This window comes from Crocodylus porosus, unplaced genomic scaffold (assembly GCF_001723895.1).
Source record: "Crocodylus porosus isolate Cpor-Errol unplaced genomic scaffold, CroPor_comp1, whole genome shotgun sequence".
In the NCBI taxonomy this organism is placed as follows: Eukaryota; Metazoa; Chordata; order Crocodylia; family Crocodylidae; genus Crocodylus; species Crocodylus porosus.
In genome coordinates this window covers 375,212-390,063 of record NW_017728896.1, presented here as the reverse complement: position 1 = coordinate 390,063, position 14,852 = coordinate 375,212, and the positions used below count along the sequence as shown (strand labels likewise).

The window sequence follows — 14,852 nt, the reverse complement described above, 5'->3', positions numbered from 1 at the left end:
CCATGTTCATCTTGGCATCAGTGATGACTCCAAGATCCTTTTCTGCCTCTGCACTGATGAGAAGGGAGTTCCCCAGCCTGTAGGTATGGTGCTGGCTCTTCCCCCCCAGGTGCATCATTTTGCACTTGTCAGTGTTGAATCCCATCCTATTCTCATCCGCCCACCCCTGTAACCCATCTCCTTGGCTGGAAAACGGCTAAGGGACACCACCCTGATAGAAACATGCCCCCGCTGAGGCATTAGACAGTCAGCAGAAGCTCTCATCTGTTGCTCTCTGGCATTGAGGCACTGGACTTCTGGACTCTTCGCTTTGGACACTTACTGGTGTAAAGGGGAGATGGTAGGTCTAAGGTAGCCTCCACTCCTCCATACTCTTGCCTAGCTGCATGTGTTGAAGGTTTCGGTGTGACGGTTGCAGGACTCCATAAGGGGCACAAGGAACCTGCCATGGTGTCCAAGCAGCACTATTACAGGGTGGCCTGCTTGCCTTCCTTAGGAAGGCCCTAGAAAAGGCAGGCCAAAAAAGCCATGCCCCAACCCAATCCATCCTGGCCAAACTCACATGTTGGAAACTTGTAGCAAGTTGTGTTGCTCTCAAGTTGGACTTGCTGGCCACAGGCAGATGTGTCGGACATCTGGCCGGACCTCCCACATGTTGACCATGATGGGTGCCTATATACTACAATATACCGGTGCCAGCGCCAACATCAGATAACGAGTCAAATCTCATAGAGAGAAGTCAGGCTGGAAGGGACCTGCAGAGGCCGTCTAGTCCAGCCCCCTGCCTGAGACAGGATCAACCCTACCTAAACCATCTCACACAAATCTACGGTCCAAGCTTTTGGCAAAACTACAGTCAGCCATGACGCAACACAAGATGTCAGACCTGTCCCTGCCCTTCTCCTGCCCCATGGAAAGCAGGGGAACCACAGTGCCCAGCACCCTAGTGCTGCAGATATTGTTAAAAATCTGCTCAAGAGATCCCCGGAAAACCTGCGGTCCTCAGTTCCCAGCAGATGTAGCTCCTGCTTCCCTGCTCCTGACACTTCTCAGCTGGTATCCAAGTACCTTCACTGCACAGAAGACTGACTTAGTTCTAGATCTGACCCCTAGCTTAGACGATGGGGGAGAGGGATATCTAAAAAGGGAACAGGAGGAGTGACGGCTCTGGAAATTGCATTGACTGTGATGAGGTAACACACAATCCTGGGCTAATGCAGTGTAGCCAAACTGGTGAACCTGAACCTTGCATGAAATGGGGGTTAACCCTGCCATTGCTTCACTACGATCTTACCTCCGTGGGATCATGCCCAGGTTACAACAGTTACATCATAACCACTTGTTTCCCTAGTATTTGACACGGATACAGTTGTTGCATCTGCTGATGCCCCTAGGATAGGGAGTCAGCTTCCCTGTGGGTATGTCAACATGTACAATTCATGTGCTCGAATTTTCTAGACAGGAAATTCAGGTGTGTTTAAATTGGGCCCAGGCACACATCCCAATGTGCATCTACAGCTGTTCAGTTCAAGGCTGCTCCTGCCTGGCCTCCCCCCCCGCCCCCCGAAGCAACTAGGGGAGCTCCAGACTGCCCTGGATGCCAGACCCGGGCTGGCAGGGGACACTTGGAGCAGCCCCACTACCAGCACAGATCTGATCACTGGGCTCTGGAGCCCGGCGCAGCTGTTAGTAGCCAGCCTGGGCTCTGGGCAGCTGCCGCAGGCTCCACAGCCCTGGCATCAGCTCCACGCGGGCAGTGACTGCACGTGCACCTCAGAGGGGGCAGCAGGAGGGCTGTGCTGCCTCAGGCCCTATCCCCACCATCTGCTTCGAAGTGCGCACGCACCTGCCGGGATTGAGCCGATGCCGGAGCCAGGAGCAGCTGTTTGCAACCTCCCAACTGCAGCCGGCCCAGGCTCTGGGAGCTGCTGCCAACCACGGAGCCCAGGCTGCTTGCAGCAGGGCTTGCAGCTGAGCCCACCTGACTCCCACCCACTCTGAGACCAGCCCTAGCTCAGCCCCCCACCAGGATGAGGCTGGGGTGCCCCTTGCCAGGAGCTTAGCTCTGCGGTGTGGACAGGTGGTTGGGCTAATGGGCAGACTTCTGTGACTATTAAACAGTGCAAAACCAAAACCACCTGCTTTGGGACAGCCAGAGCAACACTCTTCTGTTGAGGCACAGAAACAGTGGTTGGCCAGAGAAGCAAATTGAAAAAGAAAGTCTTCAAGTTATTGATGTGCCCCATCACAGAACCAGCTCAAGCTGCCAGCAAGCACAGCAAACCGTGAGCTCACTATCCACTCACCGGCATACCAGGCGGGTCATCCCCGCAGCAGGCCTGGCACATCCAATGCTAACAAAAGCTTTCAGACTCAGTGCTTTGCTCCGGGACAGACAACACCTCAGAAGGGCTTGAGCCTCGCCAGGCGAATGTGCCAACAATAATGCCCTTTTCTTTTTTCTGCAAGACTAAGTATCAACTGCCCAACTTACTGCCCAAGAAATTTTGTACATAGCATAACCATGCGAGGAGGAAGGCGACTCCGCGGTTGGTCTACAGAACACAGTGGAGGTAGAAAGAAGCAGGTGTTGCTCCTTCCACATCTCCTTCACCACCAGTTGGGTTTCCAAAAAACAACTGCAGGTACAGTAAGACCAGACCTGGGGAAGTGACGCTGCTAGCCAATCTTTTCAGCTTCTCTGCTCTACATCTGGTGAACAAGCCGCCTCTTTCTGTTGTGGCAAGTTTACCCTCTGCTGGTAGAAGAGAGCAGTGTTGAGAGCCTCCAGCCAGGCCTCCCACTCAAGCCGAGAAGAAATCAGGAATTTTATCGTACAAAAACAAAACCTGGAGCAAACCAGCCATCCAGTACTGAAACACAGATGCAGAAAAAGCCATCATCTCTAGCAATTCAGGACCCTGATTTTCAAAGCTGGGCTGTGAGCTGCTCTCATCCCTTTCTCAACACCTTCTGGGAAAGAAGAGTGCAGTACCAACTGATGGGTAGTTATGAAGCTCTGGGCTGTAAGAAAAAAGTGACTGGTAGTGTCCCTATCACAGCATAACATCAGAGTGCATCCGATATCACATGCTTGAGAAGTAAAGAGGCACCCAGATGTTCTCTCCTCTTCCAGGCCAGCACACAAAAGAGACCACAAAAATCAGCTGGCTGGGAAGGTAGAAACTCAGGATGGTAAAAAGAGCAAGAAGAGACCAAGGTATCTGTCTCCTAATTCAAAAACATTCAGCACGCAGGAAACATTTCCTGTAGCTTAAGGACAAGCCCCGATCACACTATTCCACCACACCATTCACGGGCAATAGGAGCAGATGGTTTTACACAGTACAGCATGCAAATACTAAGAATGACACAGGGAGTGTTTTAAATGGCCAGTGAAGTCTTTTCCTAGTTCAGATGCGGGACCCAGCCAGAACACAGGGGGCTGGAGAGGAAAACAAGTGATTGGTATGCTACCGTCCATGTCTTCTTGTCCCAGGTAGGAACACCAGCGGTTTCTCATGATCTCAATGGCGTCCAGGTCATCCTGCGAGATGTCGTTGTTGATGATGAGGTGCATGCAGGGGATGATCAGCTCATTCAGGATGCTAACGCCCTCTGCCACGTGCGCCTCATCGCTGCTTATAAAGAGAGCTGCTGCCACATCATTCAGCTTCTGCAGGAAAAACCAGGCACAAAAGGCATTTGATAAAGAAAGCGCTGACTTTCCTGAGTCAATGGGCTACTGGGAAAACTATTCACAACCCGCCCTTTCTGCTACTTTTTGGGCACAGGGGGAATACAACGGGACCAACCTGAGCTGCATGCATGCATCAGGAGAGATCACATTAGAGAGAACAAACTGCTCCAGAACTATGTCTAAGACATGCAAATAATTCTGGCCTTGAGAGGCCAAAATGGAGAACCACCACCACACAGTGGATGCCTTAAGAGCTAAACTATGAATCCTCTCACTGGAGTTCTCCCCCCAGATTTTCGTATTCACATCAGCATGATGTGGGGACAGCTGCTGTTGTTATGGCCGCAACAGATAGAGTTACTCTGGATTCAGAAGCCACAGTGACGCAGGAACAAAAGATAAATTTGAGTCTGATGTCACCTATTCCATTCCCCAAGATGAGCCACGCCACACTGTGCTCAATAACAGGAGGCTGAGAAGGTCACTGGCACAAAGAAGGGGACAAGGCTGGATACTCAAGGGGAGGGAAGACCACAGGCTATTGTTCCTACCAAAGTGTGCACACCAACAGCATTCACATCCTCACTGAAAGAACACCCTAAGGACAAGCACTGGTACCGTGTGTGGACGGGGGTGCAAGAGGATTCAACCTACTGGGCACCCTGTGGAGATGTGAACTGAACCACGCAGCGACAAGGCTTGGGGCAGTTCAGGCTGGCCCTGAAATCGCTTGCTTTGAGGCTAGGACTCATCAATACAAACCAGCAGGCATTTTCTTCTGTACAAAGCAATCAGTGATTCGTCTGCTCCCCGGTTAGGCCCTTTCCTCAGCAGGGTGGTGTTACTTTGATAGGCGTACACCAAGTAGGTCAGCGCTTCCTGGTACCTTTTAGAAGGAGGGAAGTGTCAGATGCCAGCCACCCCACCACCGTCATCACAGTCCTACCTCTGCACACCAGTCGGTCACCTGGGAAAGACCACCCACTTCCTCCCAGAGAGAGGCCAGTGTCGGACGCAACGGACAAAACTTCCAATTAACTCCAACTGTGATTTTTAGAGTAGGTGTAGCTGTCTCTCCTAGTTTCCACTGGCATTTGGAGACAAAGAGGCCTGACAGAAGCTGAGAACAGCATTTGCAGGTTCTCCTACTTTCCTATAACTGGAGCCAGTCAGAAATCTTTTAAGTGAACAACAGTTAGCTAAAATTTGAACATTCAGCACCTAAGCATTTGGGTTTGATTTCAACAAGGCTCTCTCTCAACCTAGGCCAGGGCCCACGGACACTTGTCGCACTTCTGAGTGAATGCCTGCAAAGTCAGAGCCCCGTTCGCCTTCACCAGGGCTTTCACAGTGGTGGGGTTTTGTCTGGATCTGAACTGTGCACTACCAACACCCCTCGTGAAACGGAATTGCTTTTCCACATACAGCTCTATTTACAGATGTACTATGGTTCAAGGTTGGCTTTGCAGCAGTACAGAAAGGGGCATCAGTGCATCAGGCACAAAGGGCATTGGAAAAATATATAAAAGAGCAACCTACTTCCTATTCTGGTAGAGCTCCAACCCTGTCAGCAGATAAACAGACACCTTGCGAAATAAGCTGTAGTCTTCGTGCCATTTCTGTTCAGATGGAAAAAAAAGAAACATCACAGATGAAGTGTGCTTTCATACATGCACCTAGCTGCCAGCTCTTTGCCACAGGCTGAGTATGCATTTGTTTTTACCCTAGACTCGGGGTCCTTTTTCTCATGGTCCAATTAGAGAACTGTAGGTAAGTTATAGAGCACCCCACATATGCGACCCATGCTCATCTTGGCTTTGGGGGAGGGCAGTGCAAAACCCATTCAAGTTTATGCCAAGATCTCTCTCAATATGTGGTACATGAGCTCACACCAGCTCAATGCAAGCTCCCAATTTACTGGCTCTGTTTCAACCTCCCATAACAAACCACGGTCATCAGGTTTCTGGCACTGTTTGGCTTCCCCTTTGGGGCCCAGAATTACCGCCCTGCAACCTCCACCCATGGAGCAACCTTGACTTCTGCTGCTCAGGCACAGTGATGTCGCTTTGCCAGATGTGAGAAGCTGGCCACGTGGCTCCAAATTGGACCACGTCTACTGGCTGCTGCAGAAATACGTACTGCAGAACTTCTGATAATGGAGCTGGACAAATTAAATATCCCTGCCAGCACTCGCCTGTCTCAAGAAGCCAGGTCCTAATGCTTCAAGGAGGAACGGGTTTACCATTGCGGAACAACAATGCTGTCTGCTTGCACTGTGCTTGTCATCTCCTGCGCACTGCGCTAGGACACTTTTGGTACAAAGACATTAGACAGAAGAGAAAGCTATACCTAGTCCCTTACCTTGTACTCTTCCATATCCACATCATCAGGGCCAATCTCCTTCAGCTTAGTCCGTGCTACCTTCATAATACTAATGGACCTGCTCAGAGACAGAAGGATTAGAGCACTAAGGCGAGGGAACGCTGAGTCCCAACGACAGCATCAGGTCTGCTGGTACAAACCGTTCATCGTAGCTGAGGTTCTTGTCTGCAAACTGCTCCAGCAGCGTCCGCTCCACCACCCGCTTGGGAGCGTTGTTCTGCAGGAAGTAGACAAGCACATGCTGCAACCGGGGGTCGCTCTGAGGCGTCGGGGTCTCTTTGGCCAGTAGATACAGTCTGGAATACTCTTCCCGGAAGGCCTGCCAAAGCCAAAGGAAAGCTAAAGGCCCAATTCACCCTTAGCACACAAGCTGACTGGGGCTCTGCAGCTGGAAAGTTTCTTCTAAGCCTATGCCTGCCCTGGCCCATGCCAAGATTCATGGAGGAGATGTCGCTCTACTTGAGACTCTCTAACTGCTCTCTATTTTGTCTGGTAACAGCTTTGTCCTACTCTAGCAAGTGCAAGGAGAGCTATGAACTCATAGTGGCAAGTACCACGTAAAGACTCATCATCACTAAGCTACATGAACATGAAGGAGAGGGCTTTAAAAGGCATCCAAACCGTTTGGGGCTCTCTTCACTCACAGCTGAGTACTTGCAGGGAAAGCATTAGGGTAATATATGCCTGTTGAGGGCAATGAGACAGGTAGATTTTCCTGCAGCTTCCTCCTATTGGATTTCCGTTGCTAACACCAGCTCCTCTGTTCGGAGCTGTTTAATGGCTCAAGTCCCTCCTAATTAGCGCACAAAGATTTATGGGGACCCATTTTACAGAGATCCCTAGAAATAACATGCAGGAGTTAGTTACTAATCACACCTGAGCTAATTTTGATTCATGCTAATTATACTGAGCACTTTGACAACACTTCTCACAGGACCTCAAGTGCTTTGCAGATGCGAGTTACAGCGGTGAGGCATTGAGAGCAAATAGTCTTTCGCACATGGGGAGAGCAAGAGTGAATTGGCCAAGCCACTGTTGGACCTGAGCTGAAAACAGATGCTCAACCTTTGGCTCCAGCTACCAGATGATAGCAAACTTGCTTACGCTTAATTTTACTCAGGACACAGACTTCAGTAGGGCCTCTAATGCGAGTACAGCTAAATACCTGCATTCGCAAAAGCAGGATCCACTGCTCATGTGCAAAACCCTCATATACATTTTGGTTAGGCATACATGTATTTGGGGGCTATTCACACACACAATGCCAGATTTGGGGGAAGAACCTAGCATTCTTTGATACCCAGAGCCACGAGACATACTTCTTCTTTCCTTGGAAAACTCCAAATTTGAATTTTCAACAAAAACATTCCATGCCTTTTCATGCAGGAGACTCAGAAGGGGATTGGACATGGAGTAAATTGAATCTATTTTCATTGACTGATTTGAGCAACATAAAATGAAGTAGTAGTAAATCACTTCTGGGAAGACTTTCCGTTCTTACAGTCTAAGGTATTACTTGTAACACACAGGTGGACACGCTTACAAAATATGTTGGTTTCCTCCTGATTATTGCTTTTTGATATTAGCCCTTAAAATAACATTGCGGTGAGTGGCACAGGCAAGACATGTGCAAGAGGAAAAAAGAGCAAACTGAAGACAAACACCTGAAGAGAAGCTTGCCAATTCATACTTGTGACTTGCTGAAGCAGAATACATGTTTTCCAGTCAAAATGCAAAAACATGCGCGCTAAGATTTAAGAGAGAGAAAAAGATACCTTAACAAGCCCCGCTTCAGACCCATCCCGGTCAAAGGTCTGACGGGCTTTGGCTATAGCCAGGATCACACCTTGCATGGCTGGACTAAGCATCACCTACCACAAGAGTAAAGGATGGGAAGAGAGAGAGAAAGAGAGGGGGGTGGGGAATGAAACGCTATTGTAATGAAAGGAAAGTTCAAAAAGAAAAAGGTTTTCGAAGATGGAAACAGGTAGGGCAACCCAGAGGTGTCACAGACTTGGCACTTATTTTCACTAGAATTACTCTGGGATGTCCCAGCTGTTGCATGCACTGGCCAAGCTGCTACATAAGTAGGAAGACTTCACTGAAGCACCCCAACCATTCCTGCTCCAGGTTCATATTCAACAGCCCATCAGAGTGTCAAGCATGCTAACCATGACCCCAGTTCATCCCGTTTATAGTCTTGCAAAATTACCTAACAGACAAGCAGGGCCCTAGGCAAGGCATTCCAGTGTGCTACCTTCACACCACGAGCACATACCGAACTCACTCGGATCATAAACAGAGCAGCACAAATGCTTGGAAGATCTTTGAGAAGCAGCAGAAATGCTGGTTCGTGTGAAGGTCAATGCTAAACTAACAGCAAACCCTACAAATGCCCACGTCAACTGCCTGAACACATCCATTATCTTGCAGACACATCTATATGTGAAGCACATTTGCAGTTAGAGAAGACACTGAGCGCTTCTGAGATATTTATCGTGTGCTATCCGAGTTCCAGTTTTACTTGTCAGCACCAAGAGGACATATCTGGGGTTGGACAAGTCCCAGTGTATTCAGCATGTTTTACATTATCAGCTGACAATTCAGATGATATGCGACAGGCAGAATCAACCTCCTGGGTAAAAAAAAAAAGAGTAAAAGTTTAAGTAAAGGACAGAGTCCTAGGAACATCTTAGATACAAGTGGCAGGAAGGAAAAAAAAAAAAGAGGGAAAGCGGGCTCAAAGGCACTGCGAGCAGAGCTATGGAGCACGGGGTTTGTTTTTACAAAGTCACATTCCTAATAGCTTTAAAAATAAATCATCTGTTAAGGAAACTGGCCTAACCTGGCTGCTTGCTACCGATGGGGGTGTAACCCAAACTGCCCCAATGTCACAGATCTCATGAAAACCCCAAGACCACCTGTGCCTCCCAAGTTCCTGATAACGACAGGCAATAACAGGCTCCCATGCTGTTGTACCTCCTCGTTATATCCGTCTGCGTCAGATCTAACCAGAATCTTCCCCACACTAGGGATCTCCACTTCAGAGACCTGCGAGCCAGGCTGGGCAGCAGACTCTGTCCCTTTAGCGTCCTGCTGCTGTTCTGCCTGAGCTTTAAGGGCTGTTGCGCTTGGCGGGGCCTTTGCTGGTTCAGCCTCCTCCGGCTGTGGCAGCAGACAGAAGAAAGAGAGAGAAAGAGAGAGGAGAGTAAGAAACACAAAAACCCTGGAAAGCAGAAGGGAGCTGAATGAAAAGACGCAGAGCTACAGAGATCTAGACAGGGTAGAAATTTGTTAACGGGCGGATGTGAAGACTAGAGCTGGCTGCTTTGTGAGCCCCACTGCAGCGTTCTCACCTTCCACAGAGCCGCCTCCACACCGTTCTTCTCGTAGGCATCAGCCGTGTTGGCAATGGCCTGGGCAGTCTGCTCCTTCGCCATCATGGCATGTTGGGAAGACAACGAGTGCAGGTCAGGCTCGCAGGCTGAAGACTGATCTGATTGGAAGTGGAAAGAGATGCTGACGTTACCGAGAAGATACAAATTCAGAGGGACAAAATGGGAAATAGCAGCCAGGGTGGATGGCTGCAGGGTATCGCTCCTTCAAGCTTATCAGGAGCACCAACCAATTTCCCTGCCCTGTTCATTAATCCATACAGCTGCTCTTTCTACATCGCTGCAAGGGCTGCAGGCCTTCTTTGTTACTCAAATCAGCTGAGCTCTCCCAACACCAAGCTCCCAGGGTGGGTGCTGTAGCAGAAACATTGGGGTTGTGCTGAAGACCTGATTTAGTAAAACACACTAGTAAGAGGAATTCCCTGGCTGACAACAACAGCAAAGCTCATGCATTTAAAGCTGTGCACTTGCTTGGGGTGCAGGAGCTTCTCAACTGGTTCCTCAGCCCTTTCTGTGCAGCTCAGGAGGTCCTCAGTTGAGAATAAATACCTCGGCCATTCAGCTGCTCATTACTGCAATAATCTTTGGGTCCCTCCAGGAATTGTGCCTTTCACAAAACATTCAGCGAGTCTTTTTGTCGACTGCTGTATCACGTGGCAAACCAGGAACTCCAGCTGCACGTCACGGTGGCCTCTGAAGCATGATAGTTCATCCTATCCAGGATGTACTGATCAACCAGCTCCCTACACTGTCCCTTCCAGTTCCAAGTACACGAGACTCTTCCTCACCTCCTGTAACACTGCTGTGCAGCTGATATCCGCTGCATTTCAACAGCAACATCTCACACTGGCAAGTTTGTAAAACTCTTGGAAATCAGAGAGACACAGGCTATCAAGGAGAGCATGAAGTGGCAGTTTCCCACCCAGCAGTTTACTCCGCATGGGTACAACACATCACAGTGTAATTAAATCAGAGGGAGATTAGATCTTCTACTATTACCTGACTGCAAAACCGCACTTCACCAGACAGTTACAGGCCTGTAGCTCTGTTGGTAGCTTTCCCCAAACTTTCAAACGTGTTTAAAAAGACTCTGATAAGAGTGGGAGTTGTTCCATGAAGGCAGTCCCTACAGTCCTAACAAGGTCTGCAGCTGCAGAAATGTCACACCAACCTTGTCCTGATTCAGAAAAGAAATCCTGAGATTCAGAAGCAGATGATGGCTCAATCTGAGGGATCTTGCAGGACTGCTCCCCTTCCCATTCCTCCACCTCCTGTTCAAGCCTCCAGTTGTCCTCTTGTATGTAATGCTTCAGTTCAGGTGGCAGGCCTTCAACTTCCTTCTGGAATTGCCCAGCCCCTGCATCATCGTCTGTTGAACAAACAAGACTTTTATTTGGCAAGACTAGACATGGGAGCAAGGTAACATTATTGTCCAACTAGGGGAATCTTGAAATATGGCAGAAAATTAGCAAACAACTTGGGAAAAATCAAACTGTTTTTCCACTAGATTTTGAGGTTGCATTTAAGACATTTCTTAAACTGAGTACAAGGATCAGGCAGATTATAAAAGCTCCTTGGGCTTAAAGAAGGTCTTTTTCTTCTGTTAGCATAGACGTCCTGGTCGAGGCTGGGGGCTCCTACCCACCAACCCCACACTAACAAAGCAACAAAAATGGCTGTTTCTGGAGGGCGTTCCCAATTTCACTAAGCTCACTGCAAGTATTGGTCAAAATTTCAAGAGGGAGATATTTAACTTTACCAAGGACTACTATGGATGGGACTTATATGGCGAGAGCTAGAATACAGCATCTCACTTTTTTTTTCATTTGGCCATAGCCAATTTACAACCTCTCCAAGTCTCATTTTTCCTGACTGAAAAATGGGGACAATACTTTCTAGCTATGGGTATTAGGAGGCTGAAAGAGCATCTGCTGCTAGAGAGACTACACGTGACACAAGCAACTAAGACAACTAGGGGCTTTGAGTCCAGTACCTGCAACGTGGCATGACATCTTATCCTTTATGTACATCAGGCAGTAGGCACTGGCATTCCTCAGGCCTCCAAACGAATCTCTCTCCAGCTCTTCCCATGATGATTCTGTCACTGAAATGTCATTGTATTTAAGCCAGCTCTTCCGGGGCTGGTCATAGATATAGGCCCAGTAATGACCTGCATTAGCTTGGCCTTCATGAACCAGGACTGCATGCAAATGATAAGGAACCTGAAAGTTCACAAGAACAAGATTTCCAGGATTATTTTAAGCAGATTAAGTAATATGATCTCTACCCAACTCTAGAATGACGTTTGCAGCTGTCATAATGTTGAAGAATTGTCCGTTCATGCGTTGGACTGATGAATACAGATTCCTTTTCTCTTGGTGAGCTCACTTTTAAACAGTCTCCCACCAGTGTTTGCAGCATCTACTGGCAATTGGCCCCCAGCTACGGGAGGGACAGAGTGGTGGCAATTATTTTCAAGGCATCCATAAGGAAGACTATGCTGAATGAGAGAAATGTACTGGAGGGGAACTGTACTGTTGCTCTACTGGGACAGAGTTCAGGCTTTCAGGGTCTTTGCACAATCCACATATATCTATGAATCTGAAAACCTTGTCTTATCATGGGCAGGAGTGTGCAAAACAGTGACAAGTGACAACAGGCAACACCCAAATGCATTATGATGAATTCATTGCTAGGTTAATAGATTTTAGTATTGCCTGATGGACAGCACTGCTCGAAATTAATTATCCCTCTCTTCAGAAAGGCAGGGTTTTGCTTTCAAAGCAAGCCCTGCGATACATTTAGTGTCGCCCCGTCCTCCCACACACACGCTTGTGTACAAACATGCAACTCTCACTAACAGCAAATATAGCTTGTATGCACACATCGGGATAAACTTTAAGCACACTTGCATTTTACCCTAACCAAGTCACATGGCGTACCTGACGGAGGAGAGGGTCACAATACATCTTCTCAATGGACTGGCTGATCTGGGCAATAGAGCCCTTTAAATCTGTTAAGAAGAGCATACACAAGGAAGTTAGCAACTTAAGGTTTCACAGCATCCCCTCCTTCCCAAAAATACAGGGCTTCACACTGAAACTAGTCCTTAGATGCCTATATGATATTTAGGGTGAATTTAGGTGTCTAAGTCCTGAAGAACACATAAAAACGGCCTTTCACCAGCAGCTCTGAGTAGCATTGGGTGCCTAAATGCATTAGATGCCTTGCTTTCAGGCTGCTGAATTTCACAGGCATCAACACTGGTTCTGTGCGCACAGTGCCCCACTCCTTCTTAGCCCTATTGCTGTTCAAAAGGATGCTGGGGCTTCTCAACACCATAGAAAAGGAAGCAAAAAACAAATATGGACACCTCTAACTCATATCAGCACTGAGTTCAGCTGAAAACAGCTGCTGGCACCCACACGTCTAGTGCCTGGAGAAATGCCCAGTGGCATTCTGGGTTCTGGGCCCACCTGAGCCAGAGGGAACTTGAGACCACAAGCCCCACTTCCTACCACCTTGGCTTAACCAAGGGGAGCATAGGGGAGGCCACACACTGCCTGCCCATTAAACCTGGACTGCTGAACGGACAAGTGGGGCTGAGCCTAACAGCAAGCGAGCATGGGGAGCCTGCCTCCACAAGCTAGTGGTCCCCAGCTCTCTAATGGGAAAGCTCCAGTCCCCGTTCCTGGCACTGACGGTGCAGATTTAATTATGCTATCACTGATTAACCCACAGAAATAATCCTGGCAGCTGAGAGCAGGACCCTCCCAAGTGCAGCACGTTGCATCTGCACTTGGTGCCGCAGGGCAGCCCCGCTGGGGTGGAAGCATAGCTCACGAATCCTCCAGCAGAAAGGAATCGAATCTGGCACATAGGTGAAATACTTGACAAGCTCTCTGGGCCAACCTTGAATGTCCTGTTCAATCTCACTCCTCCAGCGCTGCAGGCACGTCCGAACCAGGCTCATTTCCTCCTCGGTGGCCACGTGAGGGGCTGGGCACTCAGGCACTCTCGTCAGTGAAGCTGAGGAGTGGACTGGCTTGCTCACTGGTTCTGGCTGAGGCGGGGTGTCTGCTGGCGCAGAGGCTGCATCTTCAGATTTCTCAGCATCCTCTATTTTTAATGCACTATGAAGCAAAAGCCAAGATGGACAGACAGTTATCCAGGCTGCCACCACCAGTGAAATCACTCCAGATGGCAATCTTTTAACCATCAAATAAAAAAAAGACAAACCCCAAACCACTTGAGATGTGAATGAGCAGTTCCCTTCTCAGAGCATGCCCAGCTTCTATCACTGATAATTCAGAAGACAGCCCATCTACAAGTTTATTCACCTGCAGTCCCTTCCTGGAAGACTAGATCCCTGGACGACAGGTGATAAAAGTCTTTCTCTGCTTTAATTTGGAGTGCAAACCAAGCACAGTGGGCAGATGTGTGATCATTAATATTGCACTACTTTAATGGTTGAAGAAACAAAAATGACCACCCTATGCAAACAGACTGCATCACTTTTTCAGGACTACACAGCACTTTGGCTTTGTCTCCAGAAGGCTACAGGGGGAAATGGGACAGACTAGGTGCAGAGTGTTACGTGGGTACAAACTGGCAGCATGAGGATGAGAAAAGACAGATAAAAAGGTGACTAACTGCTCTTTCTGGGCTACCCTATCACACATCCTCACTGTTCAGAGTGCCTAGACGACCCCATCAGGGCTTCCCTCCTGGGTCTCCAACTCAAAAGGAAAAACCTAGTGCTCTCTCCTTCTCTGGTGAAGAGTTTTTTCTTCTTTCCTCACCTGTTTTGCAGCAGAGGTCCATCCAACACACGGGACTCCGCCTGGGGCTCCAAAGGGGCCGCCTGAGACTCCTGGGTGGAGGGACCATCCGCAGGCAGCTTGGTGGTGACAAATTCAAGGACATACTGCAGCATGTCAGGCAAGGGGAAGCGGGTTGGGCCAGAGCCATACAGCATGTATCTAAAGGGCCAAAGCAAGAGACTGTTTTAATAACTGAGGAAGAGGATGATTCTGGCAACTGAGAAAACACAAACATGCCTGATGAATGTGCATAAATTAGTGACCAACAGTCCTTAGGGGGTGTGAATACATAGCGGGTACACAATGTGGTAAATGCACCTTGCACACTATCCCGCCTGCTTCCTCACACCTTGAATGCTCTTCACGGACCAGCCCTCAAAGCGGTCTGGGATCCTCTCCCCCATGCAGGGCTTTTTCTCCCACGCACACAGCTTCTGTCTTCCTTGGTTGGATCCTCAGTAAAACAGAGGTGCTAGGCTACAAAAGCGTGCCCCTCTGCTCTGCTCAACCTTCCCTTATCTCCAAGTCACACTCTGTGCTCCCCACCACCCA

The 14,852-nt window shown here is 48.8% G+C and overlaps 1 protein-coding gene across 7 annotated transcripts in view; it reads right to left on the bottom strand.

Annotated features, from left to right (window-relative positions):
* The window catches only part of USP28 (ubiquitin specific peptidase 28), a 31,597-nt gene that overhangs the window by 2,510 nt on the left and 14,235 nt on the right, over positions 1-14,852 (bottom strand). For 5 of the 7 annotated variants that reach the window (XM_019556538.1, XM_019556537.1, XM_019556536.1 and 2 more), the window contains 13 exons: positions 14,280-14,459; positions 13,390-13,610; positions 12,420-12,490; positions 11,471-11,699; positions 10,649-10,846; positions 9,439-9,578; positions 9,062-9,247; positions 7,858-7,953; positions 6,223-6,401; positions 6,062-6,140; positions 5,240-5,319; positions 4,463-4,586; positions 3,478-3,676 (listed from right to left, as the gene is read on the bottom strand). In XM_019556538.1, the coding sequence (XP_019412083.1) occupies positions 3,478-3,676; positions 4,463-4,586; positions 5,240-5,319; positions 6,062-6,140; positions 6,223-6,401; positions 7,858-7,953; positions 9,062-9,247; positions 9,439-9,578; positions 10,649-10,846; positions 11,471-11,699; positions 12,420-12,490; positions 13,390-13,610; positions 14,280-14,459 (1,982 nt within the window). The remainder of the gene's footprint in view (positions 1-3,477; positions 3,677-4,462; positions 4,587-5,239; positions 5,320-6,061; positions 6,141-6,222; positions 6,402-7,857; positions 7,954-9,061; positions 9,248-9,438; positions 9,579-10,648; positions 10,847-11,470; positions 11,700-12,419; positions 12,491-13,389; positions 13,611-14,279; positions 14,460-14,852) is intronic. The other 2 variants (XM_019556539.1, XM_019556540.1) reach the window with 2 other exon arrangements.